Source organism: Populus nigra, chromosome 14 (assembly GCF_951802175.1).
Source record: "Populus nigra chromosome 14, ddPopNigr1.1, whole genome shotgun sequence".
Lineage (NCBI taxonomy): Eukaryota > Viridiplantae > Streptophyta > Magnoliopsida > Malpighiales > Salicaceae > Populus > Populus nigra.
Genome location: NC_084865.1, coordinates 7649019 through 7659533, shown reverse-complemented (window position 1 = coordinate 7659533; position 10515 = coordinate 7649019). Strand labels below are relative to the sequence as shown.

The window sequence follows — 10515 nt, the reverse complement described above, 5'->3', positions numbered from 1 at the left end:
ATTAGATCTGAGGAGTTAGTTGTCCTTGTTATGGCCTTTTCTGGTATTACGTCTTCTTTTACTACAAGGTGGTCATACAACCCATTTAAGATTCAAAATCCCACTTACTGTTGATGAATCATCAATATGTCTTATCAAGAAAAACACACAACTCTCTAGCCTCCTTCAAATAAATTATCTTATTGTTTGGCATGAAGCATTAATAAATAACAAATGTTGTTTTGAAGCTCTTGACCATTCAATATGTGATGTCCTCTCAGGGTGTGACAATTGTTATGGAGGTCTTTCACTTGGTAGGAAAACAATTTTGTTTTGAGGTGATTTTCAACAAAAAAAAATAATGGCTGCGAGAAACCATTTTTCATGGTTATGAGTTTCATGGATAGTTTATTCTATTCATGTCAATTAAATTATAAAAAATAACACAACTATTTAACATCTCTTCACAATGGATACTACACATAAGTTTAGTTATGAAAACCATATACCCTTGGTTTCTAGCTTTTTTTTCACAATCATTTTTTATCAGATTAAAATTACTTAGATGTACTTTTAAACTTTCTTTTTTTGTTTTTCAACTTAGCAGCACATTATCTCCATCTTCCCTTCCTCTTTGCAACTTTTTTTCTTCTCCTTAATTTAACCACTAGCACTTAGATATAACATTTCAAGTGTTATTTAACTTTTAAAATATGATTAATGAAATCAATCTACTCTAATAATATAAGTTTGCTTTATCAATATTTTCACACAATTGATTTTGTTCAGTCTCTAATTTTTTATTCACTAGCATAACTTTTTTATCCTTATGCAATATTAACTTCATCACAAGTTTATATTACTTAATTAACACTAATTTACAATTATAATATCATCAAACATATTTAATTCACAAGTTCACGACATCGCATAAGCAAGATATCTAATGTGTGTATATAAATCTCTCTCTCTCTCTCTCTCTCTCTCTCTCTCTCTCTCTCTCTCTCTCTCTCTCTCTCTCTCTCTCTCTCTCTCTCTCTCTCTCTCTCTCTAATCAAATCAAATATTTTTTTTATCAACCAAAATAGAATTTTTGCAATTCTATATATTAAACTTTTTAATTTTTTAAATGAAATAATATACTTACAAATACTTTTTTTTTCTTGGTTAAGAAAACTCAAAGAAAAATGAAATATTTGTGAATTTTTTTATTTTAAATTAATATATGAAAATAAAAAAACAACTTAAGATTTTCTTAACTACGACAAAATAAATATATTTGATCATATTATTATTATTATTATAGGAGTTTAAAAATACTAATAAGCTTGATCAATTTCCTACTCGTCGCATATTCTTTAGATCAAATTGAGTTTAAAGTGATTATTTCATGCACGAGTTTGATTTAGGATCCTTTCAACGAATTACTTTAGTACTCCTAGAAGAAAAAATAAATAAAAAATCCTAGTCAACCTTTAATTTAATTTACACCCATAATTAAAAACAAAATTCCAATTAGGAAGTCACTCACAGCTCCGTCTTCCTCCTTCCTCTTTAATTCGATTCCCTCAATCATGCCATCTCACACCTCATAAATCAATCAAAACCAAAAACCTCTCCTCTCCTCTCCCGACCCGACCCGATGGCTAGGCGCTCCATACCCGTCCTAAAACACCTGCTAACCTCCTCCTCCACCCCCACCCTCCGCCGATCCGTAACCTACATGCCACGCCCCGGCGATGGCGCACCGCGACCCGTAACCTTGATCCCCGGCGACGGAATCGGCCCTCTAGTAACGAACGCCGTCGAACAGGTCATGGAAGCAATGCACGCACCAGTGTATTTCGAGAAATACGACATCCATGGGGACATGATGAGAGTACCGTCAGAAGTGATAGAATCGATAAAGAAAAACAAAGTATGCTTGAAAGGAGGGTTGGCGACGCCTATGGGAGGAGGGGTTAGTTCATTGAATGTGCAATTGAGGAAGGAGTTGGATTTGTATGCGTCGCTTGTGAATTGTTTTAATCTGCAAGGATTGCCTACGCGACATGAGAATGTTGATATTGTTGTTATTAGGGAGAATACGGAGGGAGAGTATGCGGGTTTGGAGCATGAAGTGGTTCCTGGTGTTGTTGAGAGTCTTAAGGTATTTGTTATTATGGTTAAAACTTTAGAATTTTAGAGAGGTATTATTATTATTATTATTATTATTGATGTTGTTGTTTGATGTGAATTTGCTTGCACTTTAGTGTGTTTACGGGGTCTCGCATAGAGTGTGAAATGACGGGGAAAATTTGGATGATTTTGTGTTGGTTATGATTAAGGTAATGATTGGGATTTTTTTTTTGAAAATATTTTAAAATAATATATTTTTTAAATATTTTAAAATTTATTTTGTAGATTAATATATTAAAATGATTTAAAAATATAAAAAAATAAATTTAAAAAAAATAAATTTTTTTTAAAAGCACTTGAACTATGAAAATAAACACACTTTAAATATGTTGATGTTGTTCTTAATGTAACTGTGGTTAAACCTTAGAATTTCAGAAATATGGAATTATTATTGCTGTTTGGTATTGTTTTGATTGATTTTAGCACGTTTGTGGGTTCCACATAGCTTGTGAAATGATGGGGTTGTTGAAAATTGAAATCCTGATGAAACAGGTGTTAATTGTTATTGAATAAGTTGTTTGTTAACGAGATTATGGTTAAGTTTTGGGAATATGGAATTTGGGTGTGAGTTTTGAAAGATGAATAAATTGGGGTAATTAATTATGATTGAATATGCGTTACTGTTAATGTGATTATTGATTGTTATGGTTGAAGCATGAAGAGTTTTTGGCTTAGATTTCAGCGTTTATGGGTTCCACAACTTGCAAATTGAAAATACGAGTGAAATTGGTGTTAATTAGGATTGGAATGTGATTGTTTAGGCGATTATCTTTAAAAACCTTGGAAGTCTCTGTTAGGTTTTTGCTCAGATTTCAGTCCTGAATTTTTTTTGTTTTGGAAATGAAATTGGTGATATTTTGTTTGAGTTTATCATAGTTAAGTGACCATGGTTAAATTCAGAAATATCTTTTGTATTAATGTTGAAATATGAATCCTAGATGCACAGTAAAGTGGGTGTAACGAAGAATTAGCTTTTAAGTCTTCATTAGTGAATATTCTAATTTTAATGTTGACTGAGTATAGGGACTGAGTATAGGTAAAGGCTCTTTTGGTTTGTGTTTTTGAATTGGGAATTTGCTTTTGTAATATTTAGGACTTTCAAACTTGAAAATCGTATTTCTCTGCACTATGATTCACTTTGGAACTATTGATGCAGCTTGTGTAACGTTCTTTTTTCCACATTCATGAATGTGAAGGGAAGAAATATAAACAATCCCTCCTAATTATCATTGGATAAATTCATATATCTGTATGTTTTCTAGCGTTTTGATTGAAATCAATGAATGAAAAAAGATACTTTGTTATCCAATAATTTTCATCTTTGCTATGCTTTTTTTTTTAAATGGATTGTGTGAGTATTGACGAACTAGTTTTTCCTTTACCTTGTCTGATTTTCTATTTTTGGGAATTATTTTTGTATCTCATACTTACTAATTTGATAGGTGATAACAAAGTTCTGTTCAGAACGCATTGCAAAATATGCTTTTGAGTATGCTTACCTGAATAACCGGAAGAAAGTGACTGCTGTGCACAAAGCAAACATCATGAAGCTTGCAGATGGTTTGTTCCTGGAATCTTGTAGGGAGGTTGCTACAAAATATCCTGGGATCAAATACAATGAAATTATTGTGGACAATTGCTGCATGCAACTTGTCTCAAAGCCTGAGCAATTTGATGTCATGGTACGGAGTAAGCACCCAGAAAATTCTATAGTTTATATGCGACTTGTGTAGCTATTTCTGCAAAATTTAAGCAATTGCTGTTGATACTATTGCATTGACTGCATGGCCTCTGTTGACTTGTTATCTTAGATTTGCTTGACTCTGTTCTAATCTATCTTCATTTTCTTTTATTAAATCTTATAGTTAATAGTAAGCTGTTTTGTTTTGTTTTGAATTAATAATTTTCTCTTAGAAACTGTTCTTTGTTGACATAAGATTTTAAATTTAGACTATAATCAATAGTGGTTTGTGAAGCTCTGCTGGCTCTTCTTTCAAATCTCAATATTTTTCAGTTTTCCCTTTGCATTTCTTAATTAGTAATATGGAGATAGATAACGAAGTTACCTTTGTTGGCTGATATCACTGGTTTTATAATTTGCAGGTGACACCTAATCTTTATGGCAATCTCGTTGCAAATACCGCTGCAGGTATTGCTGGTGGCACTGGAGTCATGCCAGGAGGTAATCTATGGATATAGTTTGCTTCACAACTTCTTGGTTTATTGTATTCTTCTGTGCTGTTGGAATCCTAATGATAGAAAAAACACAAGAAGTAGGTAATCATGAAACAGTGGTTATCACAGTTTTTTCCTGGTCTAATGTCTACTTTATGGTAATGAGCTCATTCATATTGAATACGTTAAGCTACCTTAACATTGCATGCTTTGCAAAATTTGTTGATAGTGGAACTTAACTAGGACAACATATATGACAATCATGATTTTAGGTGCTCTTTGTTTTGTTAAGAGTTTCTTGTTGAAGTTTTAGTTGGTTTCTATATTTTTAAATCACTTAGGTGCTGTTTGAAGAATGGAATAAAGCGAATGGAAATGAAAGTTTTATTCCTACTTTGTAGGTGTTTGGTTGAAAGGAACGAGAATGAAGAGTGAGAGTGAAAATTAAACATAGTCGTAGTTTCACGGGGAAGTGGGAATAAAAACACAAGGAATAAGAATGAGATTTTTTTATTTAAAAAATAATATATTATTTCAATTAATTCCACCACCACCACCACCACCACCACTGGTTTTGATGCTTAATTGTTTTTCAAATTATTATTATTATTATTCCACTTCTATTTAACAACTACCACCACCACTATTCTTTCAAACCATCACCTCTTATTGTGGTGCTATTAATTTTTTAAAAATATGTTACTGTTATTACTATACCACCACCATCACAACCATCACCGACCACCTATTCATTGTCCTCTTCCTCCTTCTCCACCACCACTATCACTTGTATCATTTTTACTACCATTACCTTTGATGAAATTATTTATTTAACAATTATTCTCTTTCACTTAAAAACTAGACATTAAAAAATTTAAATTCCATTTTGATTCCTTATTAATATTCTAAACACAATATAGAAATTAAAATGCCATTCTGATTCCCTAATTTTCATTATGATTCCTACATTCCCATTGATTAAGTCTACATAATACTTCTATTCTTCTGAATATAAAATGAATGATTCATATGGTGGCGCTGGCTCCTTTGAGAGCTCTATAGTGCTGGAGGATTTCACCAAGACATTTGAGGTCATGAATTGAGCTGTCAGTCTATTGGGAAGTCAGGACTGCAATTAGTGGCCCATCTTGGAGATGGTTTATGCCAGAGAATGTTGAGCTCAAAATGAAATGTGTCTGATAATTGATGTTTCCAATGCTAAGATAATTCCCTACCTGGTCTATTAGAAAGATTTTGTTCCACTTGCCCAAAGTTGTTTTTTTTCCTTCAGAATCACTAGGAATGCTAACAAAGCAAATGGTTATTACAGGCAATGTCGGGGCTGATCATGCTATTTTTGAGCAAGGTGCTTCAGCAGGAAATGTAGGTAATGATAAACTATTGGAACAGAAGACAGCAAACCCAGTGGCACTGCTTCTCTCTTCTGCCATGATGCTAAGACATCTCCAGTTCCCTTCTTTCGCTGATCGATTAGAAACTGCAGTCAAACGGGTAATTTCAGAGAGTCATTACCGGACAAAAGATCTAGGCGGAACCAGCACTACTCAAGAGGTTGTTGATGCAGTCATAGGTGCTTTAGACTGACTGGTTAAATACTCATTTAGCTGCTGGTGTTAGTAAAACATTGTTTGTCTCACACTTGTTCACAACTTTGTTCGATTTTCTGCCCACCACACTCTAGATTTTATCGTCATTTTTTTGCTGGTTGGGTTTAAATAATCTCAATCCCATATGATAAATGATGTTTCAATTTGAGTTATATACCTGTAAAAATGGTCGGATTCCCTGTTTGCTTCGACATGAAGCCTAATTTGTATTTGAATTTGGTGGAAGTTGTTATTTATTTTTTACCCCACAAAAAAAAAAAATTCCAAAAAATACAAGAGAATGTTTTAAGTTGGTGGTGAAGGATCAAATCCACAAGTAAAAAATTAGAAGATCAAAATGTATAAGATTGGTAAAATTAACAACTTAATTTGATTGATAAAAGGCTTTATTAGTAAAAATATTTTTATTTAGGTGTTTAAGGACTCAATTGGAATTTTAAAAGGCTTAATTAATTTTATTGAGGACTTAATTGCAAGGAAAATTAGTTTTTGAAGTCAATTTGGATGTTAATTGCAACAAATTGAAGTTTGGGGATTAAAATTGAACTTCAGAAAGTTTAATTGGTTAAATCAAGGGTTTAATAGCATAAAATTCAAAGTTTTATAGGCAATTAAAGATTTAATTAAAAAATTCATAAAACAATGACTAACATGCAAAAAGCGCATGACTTCATGAACTGAAATTGGTGAAATTAAGGGTCAAATAAAAGAAAATGAAAAGTTTGTCAATCAATTGAGGGTCCAATTAAACAAATAAAAAATCAAGAATCAAACCGTAAAAGACGATCAAATTTGGGGCTGACAATTGAATTTGACAAGAATGAAATTGCATGAAATTAAGAGCTCAAGAGGAAATTATGGGTAAAATTAAAAGAAACGGGATGAGTAGGGATTCAATTGAAGTTTATCAGAACAAAAATTAGAAAACCTTAATTTGTAGGGTTTAGCCAAAATGATGTCGTTCAGCTGTTGTGCACATTTTTCTTTGACAGTTTTGGCTGATCGAGTAGGCACTTTCAAATGAGTGAATGTGACATTTCTAACCATTTCTGAAGCTGCAACCACCACCATTCAACTGAGAAACACCCTTTCTACAACCTATTTACCATGAAATCAAACGTTTACATTCCATTTTCTCTAATGATCTTAACAACATCTTGTCCTCGATTAACTATCAGTGCACTTTCAGATTCCATGCTGATTGAGTTGAAACTTTTAAACGAATGAATGTGGAACTCCAGACCTTCAAATTAAACAAGAATGGATCCAATTGAAAGGTATGCACCCTTTCTACCATGATTAGGTGATCTCAAGCGACGTTAACATCAATGTTGCTTTGACAAAGTTACGAAAGTGGTCAACTCAATCACCCTTAACTGAGACAATCATCTACATAAAACAATCTAACTCTTTTATGTGTTCACACTTAAAATCTCCAAGAGGGTTCTTATCATGGGTTTAAAACTATTTTTTCAAGATTAAAAGATCAGAAACACTTCGACCTCCAAGTTTGTTACAAAACCACCCAAAGCTAATATCATTGATCCAGGGGTGAAACCAATCTAATTTAGGTTTGTTATAACCTTAACAAACTCATCTAAAATCTCTGAATTTGCCTATAATAGAAGAGGTAATTAGGGAAGAAAAGAGGAAAAAAGGAGAGGAGGAGAAACTTTGATTAAGGTGTGAGAAATCCAATCCAGTTTAGGATTCTAAGGGTTCATTTTGTTTTTGTTGGGTTTGAAGATAAGAAGAAAGGGAAGGCAACATTAGAAATCCACTTTAATTTGAAGATTTCAACGTTGGAAGGTATATATCTACAAACCTTGAAAGTGGAGTCAATTAGACTAGCTAGATTGATTTCTATTTTTTAAATACAATGTTTTGAATGTGTTGATGTGTTAATGATTGCGTTGGTATGTTATGTTTACATGTTTATTTGATTTGGAATCTGCCAAATAAGGTAGTAAGGAGTTCATACTTTCTGTTTAGTTAATGCATTCATTTTTGGTTTTTGAGTTGTGGTTTAGTCTTTTGGAATGTTAAAATGTCAATTTTGAAGCCCATCGATTGGTTAAGCATGCTTTTTGTTATGAGTTGACAATTTTAGGAATGAAAATTAATGCATGTTTTTCTCGTTATTGTTAGTTTTTTTTCTTTTACTTATGTTTGTCATTGATAATGTGGTTTGTTAGAATACAGATAATATGTTTTGGAGGCCTAAAATGATCATTTTGGGGTTGAATAGTTAGCTAGGTTTTCCTGGGTTCATTCTCTAGGTTTTAGGCAGTGTTCTTTGTGTTCTTGAGAAGAACATTGTCTTAGCTCTATGATTCTGACCAATTTTGGTCTAATTTTTTGCACGAAACCCTTCAAACAACTTGATTAAAAAATAATCTAGATTAAAATGCATCAATAACATAAATTAATGCAATTAGATTCTAGGTTTTTTTTTACTACTTGAAATACATTATGATTAAACCATGACATTTGAGTGATAATCAATGGTTTTTTATGCTAGATTCTTGATCCATGCATGCTTGTGAATAAAACCATCTCCTTGCTTTTTTGAAATCTTGTTTATTTTAGGTTGCATGTTGTTGGGTTTACATTTGAATGTTCTTGGTGTTCTTCTTTCTTTTTATGTTTGATTTGTTTTTCTTGAGAAATTTTTTGAGTTTTTATGTTTTTCTTATGTTGGATCTGTTTTGGTCTTAGGTTTTTGTTTTGGTTTGTTTTCAAGTCAACCGAGTTGGTCAACCTAATCGGATCAAAACTGGGTTAGTCTTCAGGCCTTGTTTGGTTTGCTGTTATTTTTTTGTTAAGGTTTATTTGGTTTAAGGTTGTGTTTGTCAAATATCCTTTTGGCTTGTTTTGGGTAGTTTTCATTTCAAGAAAAAATGTTTCTTTGCCCAAATGTGATCTTATAAAAATACAAAAAAAATATATAATACATAATAACAAAATGTATTTTTGTGTGTTACGTATAACCAAATTTCTCAAAAATACAAAAAAATTATTTTTTAAAAATATAGATATATATATAAAAAATACATGTGTTTTAGCTTTTTTACAAAATATATATTAACATGCATTTTAAATTAAATAACCATTGTATTGGATCCATAAGAACTTGATTAATATTTCAATAATCACTAAAATTTTAATTCATAAAAATTAATAATCAATATTATGATATACATGTTGGACCTACAAGTAATATTGATATTTAAATATCAAGAGTTAATTTATTATAGGCTTGTGTGCTCAAATAAATTATTATAAAAATAGTTTTGCATAATTTGTGTAACATCAAATTTATTAACACCAATAAATCTTCATCTTAAGCAATAAACAAACCATTATTCGTAAACCCATTAAAATATTTAAACCATAATACAATCTACCTCACCTGTGTACTAAAAATGCAAATACTTTTTCCTAGCTACAATCATATAAAGTAAATTTATAGTCATTATTATTATTATTTAACTAAATTATGATAAAATAAATTATTATTTTAGTTCAAAGAAATACAATTTTTTTTGACATAACTAAAAAAAAATCTCTCTTACATAGACTACTCATCTTCATTTTATATCTCTTAAACCGCCACTCCTGTAGAAAGAGAATACAATACTGAACACTCATCTTCCTCTCCCCTACACTCAACACTTAGAGCATCTCCAATGGAGAAGCTAAATGGATAGCCAAAAATAAAAAACTAATATTTTAGCTTTTTTTTGCTTGTTTTTCATACTCCAAGGGGAAAGCCAAACAAAATGCTAAAATATCTTTTTTTTCCTACAAATGTTATTCCTACATATCTCTTAAAAGAGCCAAAACTAACAAAATGGAGCCAACAAAAGAATAAGCCAATTAAATCTAGCCATGTGAAAAAAAAATCAAAATCATTAAAAAAAATAAAACATTTATTTATTCCACTCTAATAGAATTGGCTTTTCAAATGGTTTTTTTCTATTGAAATATACATAGTTAAAAAAACTATATTTATACTATTCAAAATATTATTTTATCAATTTACCTTTTTAAAATAGCGTTTACAATGGGAAGATGCTCTTAGCACACAAAAAGGGTCAGAATCCATCTCTCAATTTTGCCTGACAATCCATCTTCTTCAAGCCAACCCGCAACCAGCCAAATCCCCGACCGCCTCCAATAAAAGCCTTCACCATCCCTCATCACTGTGCACGACCTCTCTCTCGCAATGCCGACAGCAGCAATAGTAACAACGTCATTCATTCTATTTCCTCCAGTCGACCAACAACTCTTCCTACTCCATCCCCAACATCGGCAACATCTCCACCCGCTGAATAGATCAACCATGGAAACCTAATCCACAAACCACCAGTAGCTGCGACTATCTCCTATGAGCTGACCAACGGCCAAACGCGCCTTCTTCCTCCCACTTCAACTCACGACCAACACCAGTCTCCACTAGCCACCAGTGATCAGGAGAGTTTATATTTTAAATAATGATAGGAAGATTTTTTATTTTTTTATTGATTTATTACTATCTTTTTGTAGTATTGTG

General features: G+C 31.8%; 1 protein-coding gene across 1 annotated transcript; it reads left to right on the top strand.

Moving 5' to 3' along the window:
• The first annotated feature begins 1477 nt into the window (after nt 1–1477).
• On the top strand, nt 1478–6185 carry LOC133673588 (isocitrate dehydrogenase [NAD] regulatory subunit 1, mitochondrial-like). Its single transcript, XM_062094463.1, has 4 exons — nt 1478–2128; nt 3600–3839; nt 4261–4339; nt 5663–6185. Exons 1-4 carry the CDS (start codon nt 1622–1624, stop codon nt 5935–5937), a joined length of 1101 nt encoding a protein of 366 aa, XP_061950447.1. The 5' UTR covers nt 1478–1621; the 3' UTR covers nt 5938–6185.
• The last annotated feature ends 4330 nt before the right edge of the window (nt 6186–10515 follow it).

What these genes read in the sequence shown, in the direction of transcription:
- LOC133673588 (XM_062094463.1), top strand. Translation starts at nt 1,622, where the DNA reads ATGGCTAGGCGCTCCATACCCGTCCTAAAACACCTGCTAACCTCCTCC. An exon ending in CTGAGCAATTTGATGTCATG is followed by an intron (nt 3,840 to 4,260) that starts GTACGGAGTAAG and finishes TATAATTTGCAG; the next exon opens with GTGACACCTAATCTTTATGG. An exon ending in CACTGGAGTCATGCCAGGAG is followed by an intron (nt 4,340 to 5,662) that starts GTAATCTATGGA and finishes TGGTTATTACAG; the next exon opens with GCAATGTCGGGGCTGATCAT.